Raw genomic sequence first — 23,604 nt, forward strand, 5'->3', positions numbered from 1 at the left:
AAAACGAATACTTAGAACTTAGAATACTTATCTTTTTCAATCTACGGTAAAACGAATACTTAGAACTTAGAATACTTATCTTTTTCAATCTACGGTAAAACGAATACTTAGAACTTAGAATACTTATCTTTTTCAATCTACGGTAAAACGAATACTTAGAGCTTAGAATATTTTTCTTTTTCAATCTACTGTAAAACGAATACTTAGAGCTTAGAACACTTACCTGGTGCGCCGGCCAGCACCCTAATCCTTCCCACAGACGGCGCCAATTGTAGGGACTCAATTCGAATTGAGTGATGGGTTTTCAGCCCAATAAGCCCAAACAATAAATTTATAGAGAGTGGGTTGACAGGTTTAGGTGCTGGCCGTCGATCACCATGCACGAACTTTTCTTATAAAAAATGCTAAGTGTTTCCTTACAAATGGGGGAATGCTCATCGGTCTGTGGCCAAGGAGGCCTTCTTGTTCCCCCCCCCCCCCTCTCTCTTTGCTTTACTAGCTTTTCTTTTATAGTTTTCATCTTCCTATCTCCTGCTTCCATCTGTTGATCGTCTATTCGCTTTTCTTCTGGTCGTCCGTCCCATCAGAGGCCTTATCGGCACTCAAGTGGCTCACTCTAATCAACGTTATCCTGCCAAGGGGTTACCTCCCCATTAATGCGGCCAGGGGGGTTAGTTGAGTGCATTAAATGCAAAAGTGACAGCTTACTTTGGGGTTAGCCTCTCCCCAAAATCACCTTTGTCAGGCCGAGGACAAGGTATCCTCGGCGTGGATCTAGGAAAATAGGCTCTCCCCCTCTCTCTCAAAAATAGCTTGTACTCCTCGGCATGGGCCTTGGGCCTGCTATATGATAGGCCGAGGCTATCAAGCCTATGGGCCCCACATTAACTTTTTCCTCAATTTATTTAAAAGTACAATGCGCAACATTTCCCTCTGTGATGGTGTAGATTTACTTAACCTTCTTCTCTGTGATACAATTTGGGTCAAACCAAAAAAGTTTTGCTTCTTTTCTTTTTCTTTTTCGTTTTTTCTTTTTCTTTTTTCAGTAATTAAAGAAGTGAGAAAGAGTGAGAGGGTCTCATATTTCACTCCTCTTTTTTCGGTTCCCTTGCAAGCTAATAATGCATACAAAAGCTTTAAGGATTTTTATTTTTTATAAGGTAAAATTATAAATTATCCATTTTAAGTTTGGTTAATTGTCATTTTAGTTTTATATATTGTATTTTTATTATTTTTGTCCTCTAAGTTATTACTCCTATTTACTACACGGTCAACAAAAATATAAACAAACATGATCCCCAGATCTTCCCTGAAGAAAATATTAGAAATACTTGAAACAATTATACTTAATACAAATTAAACTAACTAGTGCTTTCCAACTAGATTAGCTCGAAGCATTGGCATATATGAGCCCTCTCAAGTTTCATTGCTACAAAATTACAAATTCATGATACCATTTTATTTATTTTTACATTCCTACTTAACAATAAAACCTACCTCTCAATTTTTTTTTTTTTTTTTTACCTCTTATCCCATTAAAATAATACTAAACCCACACAGCACCAACAGTCAACACCACAACAAGTGTCCAAACGGCCCTAACCTAGCCAATAATACACTAAGCGACAATCACCACCGACTGTGGCCAAACCCAGCCATTAAAACCCAAAACCAAACCCACCAATTGCAGCACCAACCACCTTTGACGTCGTCTCATTTATAGAGACAGCCCATCAAGTTGGTGACAGGAGAGAGGAAGGAAGTCTGGGTTTTTCAGAGGGAGAGAGAGAGGGTGAATAAAATAAGTGAAGAAAATAACTAAATGCTGCTACAATGGGAATGCGTTTTTAGATCTTAGGATTTGGGGGCCGTGGGGCTGTGTTTTACAGTTTTAGTGAATAGTAGAGCCAAAATAGATAAAATATGGAACCCGAGATGGGAATGCTCTAATTTGTACAAGCCGAACTTTAAAAGGCATTTCTTCGCAGCACTCTTCTTATCGATCAAGAAAGTAGGGAGCTGGTGACATATTAAAGAAATCAAACTCATAATTCACAGTTATATTGCATTTAGACATACATAGACCTTCCTTATCATCCATACCTTGCAGGTATCTCAAGCATCCATCCTAACCCCAACCAGCACCCCCTAAATTCTTAATAACCCAATAATTTGAACCGCCGTCACTGGCCGTACCATACCCATCTCTCTCTCTCTCTCTCTCTCTCTCTCTCTGTGTGAAAATTGACCCTATCAGTGACCAGATGGGCAAATTGACACCAAATATAGCAAAGAAACAACGGCAACCACTCCAGTGTTATTATTTTAAATAAGTTTATCATCGATTTGCAAACTTTAAGCTATTATTTTAGAATGCTAGAGCATGTGTATTTTCAGAAGAGAGACAGCTACCTGAGTTTGGGTCTGCAATCACTGGGCCAGTATCAGACTCGCTCATCTTTGCAAAGACATCCCAAGCACTTTTAGCATATTTAATCTTCTCTATCAAAGAAAATCTGCCCAACCCGCAGGATTCCCTGATCAAATATAAAGCCATAGCATTCTTCTTGCTCCAAACACGTGTAGTAGGTTCGGTGGTTGTTTCAACAATGTTCCAAAGATCATGACGCATTAAAATTGTTTTCATCCGATCGCTCCAAGCCGCATAACTTTCTTCCTCCTCTGGAACTGAAACACCAGCAACAATTTAATACATCATTCTCACATATAAAATTTTGACTCAGTGAAGATTCTATCAAACTTTTTTAGATATCCAAAATACTGTGGTGGGGTATTGGGTATATTACATTTCTACCATTCTTGCTTTATGTGTTTACCTGATCTTAGCTTCTCTTCATTTTCCTAAAAAAAAAGAAAAATGCTTCTCATATTTGACGAGGGCAATGATTGTCTTGTATTCCAACGAACACTTTGCATTCCAGACAATTTTTTACCAAGTGTGGATGTCATGCATGCACATTTTTCAAGGGGGAAAATTGCAGTGACTTCCCTAGGGCTTTTTGTTATTACACTCCCCTCTCTTTTAATTTGGAATAAAAGAGTTCACTTCCCTTAAAATGTAGTATAGTATTTACACATAACCTCGCCTAAATGACTAAAAAAATACATTAAAAATATTAGGGAAATTGTTTTTGTTAAAAAAAAAAACTCCAAAGTTCCTATTAGAGGAGCGAATCGCAATTTAAGCGAAGGGCAAAATATAAAATTTATGTTTTTTTAGAGCCTTTTATCAGTCATTTGGATGAGGTTAGTGTAAATAGTTTGTATTTTAAAGAAAGTGAGTGTCTTATTCCAAATTAGAGGGAAAGTCATTAGAATTTACTCTTTTTCAAGGTGATGTCTGGTGTGTGTAGAGAGTAAATATTCAAAGTACGAGACAATAATTTTACATTTGATAATGAAAATCTATTATAAAATAATTTAACAGCAAAAGATTAAAATCTTTAAAAAAAAAAAAAAATAGTATCAGCAAGTGACTTAATAGCATTTTCTTCACTTGATTATATTTAACCTGTAATTGGGAAGATCTAAATGAAAGAACAATTACAAAATAGATAGAAAGGAAGCTCACTACCACTCTACTAGTACCAGCCATTAAAATAAAATAAAATTACAATAATTGAGAGCAGATCTTGGAGATCAAAATAAAGTTGGACAGATGAGGGGAAATTTTAACAAATGGGGAAAATAGAACATAATTACATTTTTTTTGGATGAAGGACAAAAGTGAAATTCACTGAAACTTGGATCAAATCTGATGAAGAAATTTGTAGCAAATGATTCTGTTATATACGACCTGCAACTTAGACATCACAATAGTGAAACCTACAAGTAGCTTAGTAATGTATTTATCCAAATCATAGTGAAAGTACACGTGTTATATTGTCATTGGTACCTAGAGTTGGTGGACCTTTCTGTTATGTTAGTTATTAGCTGTTAATTAGTTAGAGTTTCAGTTTTTCTGATTTTTCCTGTATTGTATTCTCAGCTTCTTGTATGTATGAGCAGAGACTGAGTTATCAATGATAAATCAGAGAAGATTATCACATTCTTGATCTCCAATCACAAATTTAACATGATATGAGAGCTAAACTAGCCCATTTTCCTTGGTTTCCTAGCTCGTCTTTCTTCTTTTTTGATTGAATGAGCATAGCAAATTGGTTCATTGTGGATCTCCTAATTATATCTTGTTCATTCCTCAAAATTCTTTACTTTTCTTCGATTCAATCTTGATTGTTAGATTGATTGCCTTCAACGGCAGCTTGTTTAACATCTGCTCAACACCTTCTCCAACCGAAGCTTCAACTGGAGAATATGCTTCAAACCCTTACTATTTGCACAATGGGGATAATCTAGGCACTATTCTTGTCACTCAACTTTTCATGGACGACAATTACAACACCTAGCGTAGATCTTTACTCATGATATTGACCACCAAAAAAAGATAGGTTTTGTAGATGGAACAATCTTAGAACCCTTGAATTCATTGAGCCCAGTGATTAATGCATGGAGGCATTGTAACACAATGCTGCTACCATGGATCCTCAATTCCATCTCAAAGGATGGAAATTATGTCTAGTGTCATATATCTCAACACTACTCCAGAGATCTGGCTTGTTCTTTGTTGATAGCCATTTTTTCACATATTCATGGGATGACAAAAGAAACCCAGCAAAGTAAGGCCTAAATGCCCAAAAAGAAAGCAGAAAGTGTAAAAAACCAATGTGCTAAGTCCGAAAGCCTAGAGTAAAAGGAAATAAAGGCTCAAACTGATGCTTGGGCTAAGAGAGAAACGTAAGAGAAGGCAGCTTACGGCAGAATACCTTGGAATGGGGGTAATAAGTGGGACCCGAGGAACAGTAATTTTGGGCCTAACATGGCCCAGAATACCATAAAAGCGAAAAAGCTCGAAGTGGATATGCCACAGGACGACTAGAGCAAATTTGCTGCAAAACAACCTGGGAAAACCGAAACAAATAGGGTCTGGGACGCTTTCTTTTTCATAACCCAACATTGAATAATTGGCCCATAAAGGCCCAAACCCTTTTGTATAAACCCTTTTGTATAAAGGGATAAGAGCAAACTTGTCACCCTCAGTAAAGAGACCACGCACGAAAGACAAAAAAAACAAAGAAGGTAGAGAGCGAGAGAAGCATGACTAAGAGCATTCGCATCAGTGCCTTTAAAATCATGTAAAACACAGTTTTTATACATTTTTGCTCAAAAATGCACTCCATCAGCTCTTCTAAAATTGTATAAAAATGTGTATTTCTTTACACGAGCTACAATAACCGTTTAAATATACACGGTTACTGTAGCTCATATAAAGAATATTTTAATAATTTCCGTTCGCTCATTTTTTTTTCTCTCTTTTCTCCGGCTCAACAAACTCAGTAAACTAACTTCTCATCTTCCTCTTTTTCCTAAGATGCACACAATCACATCTACACACAAACACATCCAGACAAATCAACAAAGATACACTTGCTTAAAAAAAACACAAAGATACACAAACACGGAGATTGGAGATCGGCTGAGATTTGGTGGTGGATTGGAGCGGTGGTTCAGAGCTGCAGCGTTTGGTGGCGTAGATCAGCTCGGAGATTGGATCGGAGCGTAGATCGGAGTTCGGTTTCAGCGTGGTGGATCAGAGATCGGTTTCAGCGTGGTGGATCAGAGCTCGGAGATCGGCTGAGCTATGGATGCGGAGCTGTGGATCGGTGATGCGGAGCTGTGGAGATCGGTGATGCGGAGCTTTGGTGGTGGATCGGTGGCGTTTGGTGGATCGGAGCTGTGGCGGATGGGTTTTGTGATTTGGTGGTGGATCGGTGATGCGGGGCTGTGGAGATCGGTGATGCGGAGCTTCGGTGGTGGAGATTTAGTGGTGGATCGGTGGCGTTTGGTGGATCGGAGCTGTGGCGGATGGGTTTTGTGATTTGGTGGTGGATCGATGATGCGGAGCTGTGGAGATCGGTGATGCGGAGCTTCGGTGGTGGAGATTTGGTGGTGGATCGGTGGCGTTTGGTGGATCGAAACTGTGGCGGATGGGTTTTGTGATTTGGTGGTGGATCGGTGATGCGAAGTTGTGGAAATCGGTGATGCGGAGCTTCGGTGGTGGAGATTTGGTGGTGGATCGGTGGCGTTTGGTGGATCGAAGCTGTGGCGGATGGGTTTTGTGATTTGGTGGTGGATCGGTGATGCGAAGTTGTGGAAATCGGTGATGCGGAGCTTCGGTGGTGGAGATTTGGTGGTGGATCGGTGGCGTTTGGTGGATCGAAGCTGTGGCGGATGGGTTTTGTGATTTGGTGGTGGATCGGTGATGCGAAGTTGTGGAAATCGGTGATGCGGAGCTTCGGTGGTGGAGATTTGGTGGTGGATCGGTGGCGTTTGGTGGATCGAAGCTGTGGCGGATGGGTTTTGTGATTTGGTGGTGGATCGGTGATGCGAAGTTGTGGAAATCGGTGATGCGGAGCTTCGGTGGTGGAGATTTGGTGGTGGATCGGTGGCGTTTGGTGGATCGAAGCTGTGGCGGATGGGTTTTGTGATTTGGTGGTGGATCGGTGATGCGAAGTTGTGGAAATCGGTGATGCGGAGCTTCGGTGGTGGAGATTTGGTGGTGGATCGGTGGCGTTTGGTGGTCGGAGCTGTGGCGGATGATTTGGAAGAGAAGACCAGAGAGATTGGTGTAGAGAGAGAGAGAGTGAGAGAGTAAAAGAAATCAGAAAATGGTAGAGAGAGAGAGAGCGCGGGTATTTAAGGCAGGTAGGTAAAGAGAAATAATTAAAAAATAGAGTATAATGAATATTTTATTGAAATATCTTGTAAAATAAATGAATTGATGTGGGTGTTTTGTAAAAGTAAATGTGTAAAATAGAAAAAGTAGGTTTTTAGTGTAAAAATGGATGTGTAAAATGAACATGCTGATGTGAATGCTCTAAGGACCTTAGTTTGATCTGAGAACATCCAAGCGAAGAGATGGCATGGGTCCACTCCTCTATGCCCTAGTCATGCAAGAGGTGCAAAACCTGCCACTGTTGAAACTTAGAGGAAATGGTTTGGTAGAGAGGGTAATGACCTTAGTTTGATATCCTGCCAAGACTCATTTTGGGAAGTACTCTACTAGGAAAACATATTTGCCATAAAATGGAAGGAGTTAGTGGGAGTCATGTGATGCATGTCTAGGAGTCTAGACAAAAGGGCATTTATTGCCCAATTGCCATTTTGAGAGAAAATAGTTAGGTGGTCTTTTGGCAGATTAAGACTCATCCGAAAATAGAGAAATATCCCGCTCTAAGGCCGAATCAAAGCTCCTTTAATTTGGTTGAATGACCAATAGGGAAGGAGTATAGTCGAACCCTGTGGTCCAGGGCTGAGCAAAAAGGGAAAAAGATTGATCCAATTTTGGGTATATAAGAGGGGATGACATACGTGAATAGGTAGTACGAGAACCGAGGTAGCCTGGTCAAAAAATGAGGAGAAAGAGGAAAGAAGGTAGAAAGTGACGTCTCAAGAATACTTAGAACATTCTCATCAAATATGCTATATGTTATAAATGCTATTTTTTAACATCTCATTCTAAAAAACACACTACATTATGTTAGAAATCAACACTAACTCTCTTGTTTCTAGAGATTTCTAAAAACTCCTAGAACGTCTCACACATTTTCTAGAAACTTCTAGAGTTCCACTCAATTTACTTCTCTTCAAAATTCTCAAGAAAGTTCCCTTGCATTCCGAAAATTTCTCCATGATGCTCTTTCCGGATTTCTCTATGAGATATCTCTAGAGACTTCTATGTAGAAGTAAAACTTAGCCACATGTTCATAGAATACTCTAGAAGGTTGGAGAATGGCATTTATTTAATGCCAATAAAAAGGAAGATGCTAAAAGCTTCAAGTAGGTTTTCTAACCAACATACACCTGGTATAAATAAATGTAATGAGCTATGAAGTTGTGAAGTAGAGGAGACTAGTGTGAGAGACTCCTAGGAGTGAGAGACTAGTGTGAGAGATTAGTGAGATTAGTGAGAGACTTCTGAAGAGTGTGAAGTGAAGAAATTAGTAAAAGCTATTGTGTAGTGTCAATACATAGGTGTTTAGAGAGTTGGTGTGTGTGTCTTGTCAAAGCATTAGTGCTTGTAAAGTGTTGTAATTCAAAAAGTTAATTTTTAATAAAAACTCTTTGTTCAGTCATTTGTTCAACAATTTAGTATTAAAGCTTCCTCTAACTCAACAATCTGGTATCAAAGCTTTCTCTAGTTCAACACATTAAACATGTTATATGCTATAAATTTTGACACCATGCTACAATTAGCTGCCAGTGATAGCAACGTACTGTAACAACATGTTAAAAAAAATCATTTATTTTCTCGGATCTCTAATTAAAAAATTGTTTTCTTTCCCCAATGCCTCTCTTCCCAAACTCTTTCTGTAACGCCCTAGTCAGTCAGACAAAAAAAAAAAAAAAGTAGTAAGGATCAGTAAATCTCATCCTCTCTTTCTATCTAAACCCAGATCGATGGTGACTGGGTGGGTCACTGTGGTTTGATCTGACCAAATCTAAAACTGATGAGGATTGACTTGTGTTTTGGTGTATTTTATTGATGAGAATCAACTTTGGGTTTTGGTGTTTTTGGTTTTTGTTTTTGATCTAACCGTTGTTCGAATTTCGTTAGTTGATTGTGTTAGAATTGCTGAGTTTGATCATTGTTTTGTATGTGTTTTTGCCTGTTTTGATGCTAAGAAAATGCAAGAAAAGAAAAGAAAATCTTGACTTTTTAATTTTTTGGTCAACCATATTCTTGGGAGAAGAACACGAAGAACAATCAATCATTTTCTGGGGGAAGAACATTAGAAATTTTTTGTTTGTGTTTAAAATTTTAAATTAAAATGCACATATTTTAAATACCAAATAATTTTTTTAATATTATTTTAATGGTCATGTTAGCTCCTAACAGTGCACTCTGTTTGCCACATCAGCAATTTTGTTAGTGAAATGACGGTAAGGACCAAAATGAAACGCATTTTTTATTTTAGGGACTAAAAGGGGTAATATAAAAATGTAGGGACCAAAATAGAATGGACTCAAAATGTAAAGACCAAAAGTGCATTTACGTCTTTTTTATTCAATTTTTTTTTTTTTGATAAGGACGACCCTGTTCATGGATGAACGTTGCCTCCTCTTAGTTCTTAGAACATTAGGCCTCTTCTTGTACATATTAACATATATATAAAACACGCTTGGGTCGGTTTGGTCTTCGTTGGTGTGCAAATCTCGACGCCGATGGCCACACCGGTCTGACATTGGTATTGAAGATCCACCGCCGACCACCATGCCAAAAACCTTCGGTGGAGCCCTAAGCGAGGCGGGGCAATGCGGTCAGACCGGTTTTGTCGGTGCCAGAATATTTTTGAACAGGCCTAAGTAGAGGTGACAGGCTCATGAACTTTAAAGAAATGATTAGATACCCACGCCGCCTATCCCTTTAGAAGAAGAACAAGTAGTCCTAAAGTAAGAGCGGCTTGCTTGAAATTCTGTCGATCTCTTTTATTCTTATAGATGAATGGACAGCCACTTACGTTGACGAAGACTTGGATAAATNATTTTAAGTTCCTATATTCTCCCACCTAACACCCTTCTCCACCACTCATTTTCACTCATCCCTTATCTCTTAACTGGCTCCTCACTTCTCATTTTTTTTCTTTTTCTTCTTTTTCATTTCCCATCTAACACTTCTCTTCACTCCCTTATACTCTCCCACCGGTACCTCCATACCACCATTTTCACCATCATTTTCCGATAAGATCACCGGAAAAATTCTTGAAACCCATAAGCACCTTTACATCTTTTTTTTTTTAGTAAAATTTCTGATCTTTTGTGGATTTTACACTTTTACTTGAGTTATTGTATCTTCTAGACCTTAGGCCTATTTTAAGTATAAAAATGTTTGAGCACGTGTAGTAAGAGAGAGACATACCATCATAATCACTTTTGTCAATTTTGCATATTGCTTTCAAAGTATCCCAAGCAATTTTGGCCGAACTAATCCGACGAATCACAAAATATACTCGTGGCTCGCATGAAATTTGGATCACATGTAAAGCCATGGCATTCTTCCTGGTCAAGCCTGGAAGTAGCTTCATCATTTTCTGGTTTAGGACATTCGTCGGTGCTTTAACAATGTCCAAAGATCTTGAGCAATTAAATAGGTTCTCACTTGGACTTTCCAAACCAAATAATTGTTTACATTAAGAACTTCACTTACAGCTGCACTGAGGCTGTCCTTGTTTCCATCTTTAATCTTCAATATACTACATGGTGTTAGGATCGGCTACACTTTGCAATCAAATCCAGTTAGAACATAATCCAATTAGGTACAGGTTTAGAATCAACGCAACTAAATTGTTGTATTTTTCTTTTAAAATTTAATTTTTAGTCTTTATGGATTAGACCAATTCCAAGATGATATCACTTATGGCATAATGTGTATACATGTTATATATAAAACATTAAAATTCTACCTTACACTATATATACGGGTGTGTGTGAAAATTCTACCATTTTATTAAAACGATGAATATTAAATCTCTCATAAACACAACTAAATACATAAAATCTGAGGATAGAATATAACTGCCACGCCCCAAACCCGATACTTGGATTTGTGACCATGACCGGCATGCTAATATCAAGCCTAAACTTGATATTAACAAGAACCAACTTAACTCTTGCAAAAACTTTTACAAAGCTTCCCTCTTTCTTATCATCTTTGTTTCTTTACTTAAATGGTATAATTTTTCACTTGACATTCAAAGCATCTATACTGAACTCAAAGAATAACATAATCCTCCAGTTTTTCAAATTTCATACTTTCACATAATACATCTCTTAATACCTTAAGGTACAACTTTCATTAGATCCTAAAATTCACAATACTGCAAAACTAAACATCAAATACTACTTTAGGATATATACATATAAAACTAAAACCAGCTCCTTTCAAAACTCGACTAAGGCTCCCTCTGCTCCAAATTAAACTTGTTGATTGAAAGAGTGGAAGAGGTGAGCTACACAGCTCAGTAAAGGTAAGATATATGAGAATTTAATAAAGATGCATGTAAATCAATTCATTTCATTTTACAATTATTCAAATAGGATAACCCCTTTTCATGCATAGTATTCTATACTATTTATAATAATAACTTATACGCTTTTCATAAAAATAATTTTTCTCCCTTTTCTTATCAGAATAATATTATCAAAGCCTTTCAGATTGAATTTCTTTCATTTCTTACAAAGTTACCATATATATATATAATATATATATATTTTTTTTTTTTATATTTTTTTTTCATTACAAAATGATCATTTTAACTTAAAATCAGATAATCGGTAACTTTGTCTTAAACTGGAAGCATCTTAAAGAATAATAAAACTTTTCTTCGTAAACTCCTTCTTGTAAAATATTATGACTTTCATAATTATAAAACTTAACGTTTTATAAAGAAAACAGATATCTGATAACTTCTTAACATAAACTTGTACTTTTTTCAGAAACTTTATCTTTACAGCATAACAAAACTTCAGAAACTTTTATCTTTAATAAAAAACTTTCTTTTCATTAGAAACTTCTTCTTTTCATGAGAGCTTTTAACTTTCCACAATACATTTAACAAAATAATTCTCTCATGATTAATAACATAATATAGCTGTTCATAAATAACTTATTGGTTAGTCCATATCTGATAAGTCTGTACTTATTTAGGAGGCTTCTAACACCACGGTACTAGACATCCAGCATTCCCCACAATGCCAGGTATTCCCAGGATCACATCATAATACATATCTTCCAACCATGGGGGTAAGTTGGCTTCCTCCACAAGTTGGTCGTAACCAACAAGGGTGGATACAGCAGAGCCAATCCCACTTAATGGCCAATCATATAACATTTTCCATAGAAAGCCAGTAATTAACCCCTATTGGCAGAATTCAAATCACCAAAGAACATAACCCAAAAACATTTCATATTTATACATCATATTGAAATTTCTTATTTTGCATAACATTTTATAATAAAAATATTTCTATTGTTTTCTTCATCATGTTCATGGAATTAGTAATAGCATCAATATGCTTAAATCATATACATAAGTTTTTGAAAGCTCACGAACATATCTTTGTCTGATAATGCTTACATGTCATATCTCTAATCAAAAACATTTTAATGCATAATATACTTTAAAATAACCTCATGACTTACCAAATACTCATATAACTTATCTCTTACCTGAAAGCAGAGGAACCGAGAGCCTAAAGTCAAAGGAGCTTAGAGCTGGCGACTGGTAACACCTAAACCAAAATCAAGGCTTATTACTATCAATTACTTCTTATCATAACTTACACATTCATCTCAAAACCTATCTCTTAGAATCAAGGAAATTCTAATCCCACCTCAATGAGGTTTCCACAAACATATTATGCACACGTCAACAAATAATGTACCAACCTAAAGAAATGTCATCATTCTCATATTTATCTCATAACTCTAGAAGAGCCAGCTTCATTTCAAAGGGTACTTTGAGCTTAGGACAATAATGCATGCATAAATATACACTGTTTTAAGCATTATCATGTAACCATATACACTCTTAAGGAAACATACAGCATGTTCAACAAAACATCTTCATAAATACAACTATCAAATGGTTTAGAACCTCTCCTTTGAATACTAAATCTTGAACCAAGTTATATAAACATCATACTAAATAAGATACCTACTACAATAAAATAATATATCCACTACACACAACCACTACACAACATCACAGTCACATACACAACTGAGCAGGAAAAAATAAAAAAAATTAAAAAGAAAAACTCTAAGCTACAGTGCACATCCATAGATAAATAGACACTGTAGCCATGAAACTAAAAAAATAAATAAAGCTTTTAACTCTAGTGCTGTATAGTTATTTTTATGTTTTAGTAAAACTAAAATAGTTATATATCTTTTTTGTTCCACCGCTACGAGTGCCCTTAGGCAATTGCCTAAGTCACCTAACGGGTTGAGCTAGCTCTAGAGTCAAATTCTCCTTCTTCCATTATAACTATTGAATAATAAATAAATAAAAATTTGATATTGAACATTTACAAAAATAGAAAAAAAAATATTTATCTCATATCAATTTATGCTCAATAATAAAAGTTATGCTCAATAACGATATTCGTCAAGAGTAAATTATAGCTATTATCATGCATATTTATTATGTATTATTATCATGCATATTTATTATGTATATATGTGCTAGTATGTGCAGAGGTTTGTCTCAGACTAATATAACAATAACAAAACTCCATTTCCCAAACAATAAAAATGATAAAAAAATAATTTGATACAAAAGAGATGTAATTATAGCTTAAAACTTACAAGCGAGACTGGCTGTCTTCCAAATAAAAGATGCTGCCGGTAGATTCCACTCTGCAGTAGCGCCAAAGACTTGAGAGGGGCAGAAGTCTAAAGTGTGAAGAGGAGAAATGAGAGCAGCTGAGTATTATAACCCAAGAAAATAGACGTGAGTGGCCTTACGTTGACGAAGACTTGGATAAATAATTACAAGGTTCGGTTTAAAAAAAAAAAAAAAAAAAAAATCCTAAAAAGAGGAATTTAGTTCATCTTTTTTTGGCTGAAGGGATTTTAGTTCTTCGTTGACGAATAACAGTAGAAATAAAATAAATCACCTTAACTTCGTATCATCTCCGCTACTACGAACAAATGTAATAAATGATTGCAGACTACGACCATCATAGATAGTCTCTGTCGCCAGACTTAGCATGACACATATTGCTATTACTTCTTTATTTTTATTTTTTTTATTATTATTTTTTTTTTACAAAATAGAATTTCTACTTTAAGAGCATTCACATCGGTGGGTGCATAATCTTCTAAAATACAAAAATTCCTTAATTTTATACATTTTGGCCAAAAAAACACCCACATTAGTGGGTGTATAATTGTGTATTTATATACAATTGCTACAGTAACCGTGCATTATTGCACAGTTACTGTAGCTCGTGTATTTGATATTTGAATAATTTTTCAATTTGGCTCCCTTTTTTTCTCTCTTTTCTTCCTCTAAAATGAACTCTTAAATGAACTCGGGCTTTTCTCTTCTCCCTCATATTCTTGATCCTCTATTATAGACCAACACCAGTCAAGAAAGTATCAACCAAATACAAACACAGCAACACTCAATTATCACCAGTCTACCACCACAACCCATTTCAACATTTGATAATCCAAACACAAAATCAACAAAATCAAACCAAAAATAACTCAAAATCAACACAAAACAACTTAAAATCAATTCAAACTCCATTGGAAAACCCATCCCAAACCCAACTCAAAATCAACCCAAAACAAAATCAACTCAAAATCAAATCCAAAATCCACAGAAAATCAACTCAAAATTAAACCATTAACTGAAAACCCATAACCCAAACCCAAAATCAAAACCAAATACAAACCCAATGGTGGCAGAGACTTAAGGGATCTAAAAATTAAGGAGAGAGATGAGGGATTTCCTTATGTTTCAATCATCTTCATCTTCTTCTTCATCATCGTCATCACCATCTTCTCTCTTCCTTGTAGCTTTCGAACTGTCAAAAAAAAAAAAAAAAAAAAGAGATGCAGAGACTTTGAGGGATGAGAGAGGGGCGGAGACTTTGTGGGTTAGTAAAAAGTGAGAGGCAGATAATTTATGGGTTAGGTGGGGGTAGGTGGGAAATAATAAAAAAAATGAGGAAAAATATTATTTTAATAAAAAAGGGTGGATAATAAATAAACTGATGTGAGTATTTTGTAAAAGTGATAGTGTAAAATAGAAAAAGTAAGTTTTTTTTTTTTTGTGTGTAAAATAGATGGAATCTTTTAGACATATTGATGCGGTTGCTTTAATCTAATCTAAGTGTATATGTGTGTGAAATTCCCTCCTGGAGACTTGAACCCCAGCCCTTGCCCCCCACACCCTACAAGCATTTATACTTGTAAAGTGACCATCACACCAAGGGTGCGCGGTGGTCACATATTGCTATTACTAGTGGCAAATGTGCGTGTCAGGTAGGGGAGGTTATTAATGGGTCGGATATATATTGATCTTTTTTTTTTTAATATAAATTGGGCAAAAATGGCCCACTACCCCTGTTTTTTGATAAAATTAGCAATATGCCACTATTTTGGAAATATGCAAAGAGCTTGTAGCTTTCTTGAAACTCGATTTTGTGAAATTCAAGTTTGTTGTGAAAGTCGAGTTAAAAAAACTAGAGTTATTTGGAAAAATGTACTTAGAAAATTTTTGAAAAAATGTACTCAGAAAAATGTACTATGAAAAACTCGATTTTGCCACACTCAAGTATTCGAAACAATGCTAGATGACAACATAGTTTGCAAAAATGTGCTATTTGGCTATTTTCGTCTTAATTACCCACTATTTGCAACCAAAAAAAAAAAAAACTGAACTATACCTACATGAATAACTTCAATAGAGGGGAATTTCTTTTGTAATCGAAGAGAAGAGATCTCTCTTAAATCTAAAGAGTTGCCACTAACAAAAAGGAAAATCCTAAAGAAAAACTAAAAGGGGTTCTTTTACATTAGGGGAAGAGGGGTACTGAATCTTGGGTGGTTTCCTCTATCTATAAAGGTGGTAACTACCTGAAAAATAAGCTAAAGATGTCTTGAAAATTAGTAGACACGAATTGGGTGAGGTTTATCCCAAAAAATTGGATCTGATAATTTTGAACTAGAAAAAAATGAATCTAGACATATTATGAGATGCGTGCCAATTGGCATTGTTGAAGTGCCAATTGGCACTCATTGGCACTCCTGGCAGACCGTCCAATTTTCATTTTTTACATGTTTTGGACTCTTTTCAATGTTTTTCTAGGTTGGAAAATGCACCTGGACATATTTTAGAATTATATTCCTGTTAAAACTCATTCCAAATTGATAATTAAGCCTTTAAAATAATTATTTTAATTATAATTATCCTAAAAACCTAATTATCAGTCAACGTTTAATATTATTCCCAGTCAAAATTAATTTCAACTAATCCCATAATCACATTTCAATTAATTTCAATTTCAATTAATCACATTTGGTGTGATAATATCGCTGCTTCAGCTTTAGCTTCTAATCTAGTTTTTCGTGCTAGGACTAAACATATAGAGGTTAATTATCATTACATAAGAGAGAAGGTTCCTAGCAAGGAATTGAAGGTTAATTTGATCAGCTGGCAGACAGTTTTACTAAGGGGTTGTCTTGTCATAAGTTTATTGATCTTGCTTTCAAACTAATGGGTGTTCCTCCCATCAGTTTGAGGGGGATGTGAAGCATTGTACTACTGAGTCTAAATAACCTGTAGCAAAGCTATAGGAATACCCTAAACAGTATGTAGTTTAGGAGGAATGAGGTGGAGTGGAAATAATTGTTAATTAGTTATTAAGTCAGTAAATGTGTCATTATCTGATTAGAGTTGTTAATAGTTTGCTAGTCTGCTCCAAACTTTATGGAATTAGTTATGTATCTATATATATTCCATTATTCCTCTTTGATTCTCCAAAAAAAAAAAAAATCCTAAAAAAAGGACTCTCAAAAAGAAAAAGAAAAAGAAAAAGAAAATATATATATATATATCACCATCCCAACATGCACTAGGTAAAGTGATTCTTATAAATTTTTATAATTAGTCCAATAAAAATAATTAAAAAAGGTCAATTTGCATAAAGCATCGATTATGTTCCTACCCGCCAAAAAGACCAAAAAGATGAACAACTTTCTTTTTGTTGAATAAAACAAATGCATGAGAAAAGTGAAAGGGTAGAATAGTTTCACCGCGCATCAGTGTGTGGTGGGTATTGAAAGCGATAATTGGATGAGTACTTTTAGCACCAATGTACTTTATCTCACTAATTTTTATCCTATACGATAAATTGTGACTAATTATTTAATTATTTTTCTAAAATTTGTTTAAATTATAGCACAAAAAAGTGTAGTCTTAAATTTTTAGACATTAAAATTGTGGCACAAAAAGACGTAGATATTTCATGTCTTCCTATTTGTAAAAAAGGAAAAAAATTATTTAAAAAAAAAAAAAAGGAAAAGAAATGCAAAAGAAAAGGTTGAGAGGGCAAGGAAGATTTGGACATGGAGAGCATAATAAATAATTAATATTGTTTAGTATAGTATTGTGAGGCCAGTAAATACTGTGGGGGCAAAAGAAGCCATGCAAGCAAAAGCGTGGAAAGGAATAGGAAAAAAAAAAAAGGAAAGAAACAAAACCAGCTCACACTCACCTGTCAATACGNTACCTAGTGCATGTTGGGATGGTGATATATATATATATATTTTCTTTTTCTTTTTCTTTTTCTTTTTGAGAGTCCTTTTTTTAGGATTTTTTTTTTTTTTGGAGAATCAAAGAGGAATAATGGAATATATATAGATACATAACTAATTCCATAAAGTTTGGAGCAGACTAGCAAACTATTAACAACTCTAATCAGATAATGACACATTTACTGACTTAATAACTAATTAACAATTATTTCCACTCCACCTCATTCCTCCTAAACTACATACTGTTTAGGGTATTCCTATAGCTTTGCTACAGGTTATTTAGACTCAGTAGTACAATGCTTCACATCCCCCTCAAACTGATGGGAGAACACCCATTAGTTTGAATTTTTTTTTTTTTTGTCTAAAAGAAATTGAAAGAAGAATGTTGAAGACAAACTGCACATCAAGTGGGCTAGAGTGATAGCAAATAAAATAAAAACAAAAAAAAGGGTCCCACAAATAGTTTATTTCCTCAATATTGTTTGTACTTAGTTACTTTTAATATGTACAAAGTGGGTCCTTGTGCCATATTTAGGATCATGTTTCTTGTGAGATTCTTTTGTTTTATGCATATTGAGCCTATCGCATCTGTTTCACCATTATTTAAAAAAGCATAAGTACATGACCAACTCTATATAATGGTCAGTAATATATTTGCAATAATTTATTTGGATTAAAACTATATTAAATCCATACAATTATTTCATTGAAACGTATACTATATAAGCCAAGCATGTATTTCTCATGAAATGTAAAAGGTATATGTGTAAATGATATGGAATTGATTTAATTTTGTAAATTATTTAATTCCATTATTATTTCTTAGTGAAATATGGTATATTTACACAACATTAAATATTATATTTAACGCGACAAAGAAATAATTATTTCTTAGTGAAATAATGAGATGCCTATATGAATTATTCTCATGAATCTAAATTGTAATAGCATGTTTGGCTTAATAGTTAATTAATAAAATTGGTGAATTGTTTTTACTACATATTTTTTTTAAATATGAAATATAGAATAGTGGGAGTATAGTTGAGTTGCATTATCTCTCATACATAATTTTGCACGAATAGATTAAAATTAAGCTTAGTAATAAACACTAGTGGCGCAAGAGATGATTAAGAAGCTTAACGAATTTTTGATCTTGTGACGTGTGTTGATTATCTAAGTTTAAGTGTGTAATATCCCATTTGTAAAATTTTGTAGTGAAATGACTTCCAAAGGTATAGTTGCTGACCTCAATAATGGAGAGAAACTGGATGGTGAAAATTACAATATTTGGCACCGCAAAATCCAGTATGTGCTTAATGAGTAAGAAGTCCTAGAGACTCTAACTCATTCGTTGAGTAAACCCGATGAGGGAAGCACTAAGCAACACCAACGTGATCTTGTTGCCTATGAAAGTTGGCGCAAGAAGGATTTGTGTGTGTGCTTTACAATGTTGAGCAGCATGCACAATGACTTGATTGGTGAATTTAAGCAGTATACAACTGCACAAGACATGTGGAAAGCTTTAAAGCTAAGATATGGAGGGACATCAGCCACTAGATTGCGTAGCTTAACAATGAAATTTGATTCATATAAGATGCGCTTTGAACATACGATGAAGCAGCATCTTAGGGTAATGTCTTCCATGATTCGAGAGCTCAAATCAACTGGAAACAATCTTACTGACGAACAACAAGTCTAGGTAGTGATTTGTTCACTACCAAGTTCATGGGAGACGATGTGTCAAAATTTGACACATAATGAGAACATCAAAACATTTGATGATGTGGCTCGTCACTTGGAACTTGAAGCTGAGTGCCTTGAAGTAGCCAAGCCGATTAGTTTTGTGTACATGGTTGAGACTAGCTCGCATAAGGTATCTAGGCCTAAACGCAAGCAACCTAATTACGCTCTTGGACAAGAGAGACCTAATGGGCCACTGCCTGAGAAGGCCAAGTTTGTCAAGCACAATACTAGAGGAAAGCGTGAAAAGAAGGACAAGTCTAAGTTGACTTGTTATAATTGTGGAAAGAAATGACATTTTGCTCGTGATTGCACTGAGCCAAAAAATCTAACACCTAATCCTACATCTCACCATGTTTTTGTAACTAGTCATATCCTTGTTGCTAATTCTGCTCCTATGTGGACTGTAAACTCAGCAGCAACAAAACATGTAGCGAGAGATAGAGTGAGATTTGTGGAGTTCTGTCGGATTCCTGTTAGGAGTAGAGACATCAAGGTAGGAAATGGAGCTAGTGTGGAGGTACTTGGAATTGGTACCTACAAGCTCGAGTTGCGAGGTGGTCGCACTCTATTACTCTGTGACGTATTGTATGCTCTAGAGATCTAGAGAAACTTACTTTCCGTAGTTACTTTGTTAAGACTTGGTTTTCAGTTTATTTTTGAGAATAATTATGTTTTATTGCAGTTGGGAATAGTTTATTATGGCTGTGGTTTTATTTCAAATGGTTTTTTAATTTTGGATATTGAATATTATAATAATGATAGTTCATTTTTTTGACTTTATCTGATAATGCTTCTAATAATTCAATTATATGGCATGCTAGGCTTGGCCATATAGGGCAAGAGAGGATGACCAGGTTAGCTAGAGAAGGCCTTATGGGCTATCTCATTAAGGTCACTTTGTCCACATGTGAACATTGTCTTACGGTCATGTCTATTTGATTTCTCATAAGTTTGAGGCTTTAGATTGCTTTAGATGATGCATGAGATTAGGCCTGTACACGGTGCGGTGCAGCTGGTTATTGGGGGTATTTTTGCAACACACCTGTAAGGTGCAGTTTTCCCTCATACTTGACCGCACCTCACTTGTGGGTGGTAGGAACTGGTCTACAAAAGGTACAGTGTACTGTATTAGTTTGGCGCGGTTAGTTCAGTTAATTCCCTATTTTCTCAAGAATTAAACACAGTGCAATTAGCATCCCAAAACCACATCATAATCATTGAAAAACCTATATATTCTAATATAATAAAAAAACAAAAGAAAAAAAACAACTACAAAGAAATTCTCAATCTTTCTCTAAAAAATATCACATTTCAAATCACAAAAATCCAAATGAAAACATTAAACCAAACCCATAAAATATAAAACAAAACCATTGAAAATAAAATAAACACAAACCTGGTACAAAGCATTGCAAGGTGAAGCATCCAAAGTCAAAACCTCCACTAGGAAAACCTAAGAATGTCATGACAAAGAGAGGGGAGAGGGTGAACTCCCAGAACGGTGGCATCGAGCTGTGGTGTACAAGGGGCGAGGGCAGCAAGCGGCAGAAGGCAGAAGTTGAGGGGGGAGAGAGACAGAGAGTTTCTGGGAGTTTGGGATTAGGAGAGGGAGACTGACGTGAGAGATAGCGGGGGCATGAGTAAATAAATCTAGGGTTCAAATTGAAACTACATCATTTGGATCTTTATTTTTTAATCCAATTATAAAACGATGTCATTTTGGAATTGATATTAAAATTAATATGAGGTTCAAAACGATGTCATTTTAGTGTATAAATTACTAATAATAAAAACCCTAACTTTTTTTTAACTTACACACCCAGGCAACCATTCTTTTCTTCTTCAACCTTGCCTCTTTCCCCTGCCATCTCTGAGTTCTCCTCTCTATGAAGCATAAAACTATATACACATATGTTAAATTGTGGTGTGTATATATATATATATATACCGGTGCGGTGCGGTTTCTTGTCGGAGGGCAAAAGAACCACCGCTCGCCGCACCGGCTATCTTCGGTGTGCCTAGATTGCCACTGACCACCGTACCGGACACCTGCAATAGTGCTTTGCAGCAGTCGGATTGGTTCGGTGCCGGCCGGTTTCATCAGTTCCGGTCAAATCCTGAATAGGCCTACATGAGATTGGTTGAGAAACAATTAGACAAGAGCATTAAGGCTTTCAGAATTGATCGTGGGCGTGAGTATCTATCTGAGCAATTTAAGGAGCTCTGTGATGAAAAGAGAATTGAAAGGCAGTTAACGATACCTTATACACTGCAACAAAATGGTGTGGCGGAAAGGAGAAATCGAACACTGCTAAAGATGGTTAGGTCAATGATGGTGCAAGCAAACTTACTGGTTTCATATTGGGGGGATGCACTTTTGACTACAGCCTATATACTTAACCGAGTGCCCTTTAAATCAGTATCTTCCACACCTTATGAACTATGGACCGGTAAGAAACCTGACTCGAATAACTTGCAACCATGGGGTTCAATAGGTTATATTCACAATACTTCTCATAGATATGGAAAGTTAGGGCCTAGAGGAAAGAAGTGTATCTTTATAAGATATTTTGAGCATTCCAAAGGCTATGTGTTGATAGGTGAACAACTTGATGGAAGTGTGACTAAATTGGAGTCATATGATTTTGATTTCACTGAAAGTGAATTCCTTAACATAGGTAAGGTTTAAAAGAACTTGACTCTTTATGAAATGATGGATCAAGAGGTAGGTACCCCACGTAGACTAGTAGAGGACAAGGAAGAAATTCCTGAAACTCCTAAAGACATTGGAAGCAACTCACAACCTAGTGGAAGCACACCACTAAAAGTTGATCCATAACAACCTCAGTCTCGTAGAAGTAACCATGGTAATGTTCCCCGTCGTCATTTTGAGATTGAGGGGGAAGCTTTCATGATTGCTTTACAAGATGATGATGAGCCAAGAACTATGCAAGAGGCTCTATCATCTTCTGTTAGTGATGAGTGGATGGAAGCAATGAATGATGAAATAGAGTCTATGAGGACTAATCGGGTCTGGGATCTGGTAGACCTACCGTCAGGGTGAAAAGCAATTGGGAACAAATGGGTTCTTAAAATCAAACGTAAGGTGGATAGGTCAATAGAAAGGTATAAAGTTCGATTAGTGGCAAAATGATACACTCAAAAGGAGGGTGTTAACTACGAGGAAACCTTTTCTTCAGTTGTGAGGTTTGCCTATATTCGACTCATTCTGGCCATTGTTGTAAACTTAAATTTGGAATTATACCAAATGAATGTTAAGACAGCTTTTCTCAATGGAGAACTAGATGAAGAAATCTATATGGATCAACCTATTGGCTTTGTGACCAAAGGTCAAGAGTACAAAGTGTGCAAACTTAAGTGATCCATATATGGTTTAAAGCAGTCATCTAGACAGTGGTATCTGAGATTTTATCAAGCTGTTCTATCGAATGAGTTTACGATGATCGAAAAAGATCACTGTGTCTACGTAAAATGATCCAAGGGAAGTTTCATTATTTTGTCATTGTATGTCGATGACATATTATTGGCCGGTAATGACATGAAGATGATTATCACCACAAAAGGGTAGTTGTCCTCTAACTTCAAGATGAAGGACATGGGTGAGGCAGATTATATTCTAGGGGTTAAAATCCTTAGGGTTCACTCAAAGAAACTTTTAGATTTATCACAACAAACCTACATTGAGAAAGTTCTTGAGCGTTTCCAAATGCATAATTGCAAACTCATAGATACTCCAGTTGCCAAAAATGAGAGCTTAAGTGTAACACCCCATATTTTTATTACACCAATTTAATTATTATGCGTAAATTAAAAAGGAGGCCCACAATTAAATGGATTTAATTGATTTGGGCCTAGGATATTAAAAATAAGTAAATACTATGGAATGTGAAGTCCAAGTGAGGTGACATAAGTAATTATATGGGCATTGATAAGCTTATAAATAAACAAAACCCTAGTCTTTTACCTCTTATGCTACATGTGCATAAACTTTTGAGGCTGCCTTTTTGCTTCAGCCGCTACACACTACTGAACCTCGCTTTGCTTCACTGTGGCTGTAAGTGGAGACTAAAGGTACGGCTCTCTTCTGCTCTAAACTTAGGAAGAATCTGTTAGTGGCGTACCTAATAGAAATAAAAATAGGGGCTGCTGTTATGGATCTAAGACTATGATTATGTTGATAGAAAAAGGGTGTTTTGTGGACATTTTATGACCGTATATGGCCTCACTAAATATCACCACCCATCTGCCATGTATCTTCACGTTGTCCTTGTTCACTACGTGTCCAGCAACTTCTTTGTGTTTTGGTCGCATGAAGGGAATACTAGGCAATTGGATGGATAATTTAAGGTATATATATTAGGTTGATCAGATGGGTATATATATCACGTGGCTTCCAATACTAGTTTGAATATATATATATATATATATAT

The 23,604-nt window shown here is 35.8% G+C and overlaps 1 protein-coding gene across 3 annotated transcripts in view; it reads right to left on the minus strand.

Annotated features, from left to right (window-relative positions):
* The window catches only part of LOC136062722 (uncharacterized), a 40,010-nt gene extending 26,473 nt beyond the window's left edge, over positions 1-13,537 (minus strand). For 2 of the 3 annotated variants that reach the window (XM_065762162.1, XM_065762160.1), the window contains exons 1-4: positions 13,448-13,537; positions 12,308-12,369; positions 9,998-10,321; positions 2,413-2,688 (exon numbers count right to left, since the gene is read on the minus strand). In XM_065762162.1, the coding sequence (XP_065618234.1) occupies positions 2,413-2,688; positions 9,998-10,166 (445 nt within the window). In that variant the 5' untranslated portion in view covers positions 10,167-10,321; positions 12,308-12,369; positions 13,448-13,537. The remainder of the gene's footprint in view (positions 1-2,412; positions 2,689-9,997; positions 10,322-12,307; positions 12,370-13,447) is intronic. The other variant, XM_065762161.1, reaches the window with a different exon arrangement.
* Positions 13,538-23,604: the final 10,067 nt, after the last annotated feature.

The sequence above is a fragment of the Quercus suber genome, unplaced genomic scaffold (genome assembly GCF_002906115.3).
Source record: "Quercus suber isolate HL8 unplaced genomic scaffold, Cork oak 2.0 scaffold_444, whole genome shotgun sequence".
Classification (NCBI taxonomy): domain Eukaryota; kingdom Viridiplantae; phylum Streptophyta; class Magnoliopsida; order Fagales; family Fagaceae; genus Quercus; species Quercus suber.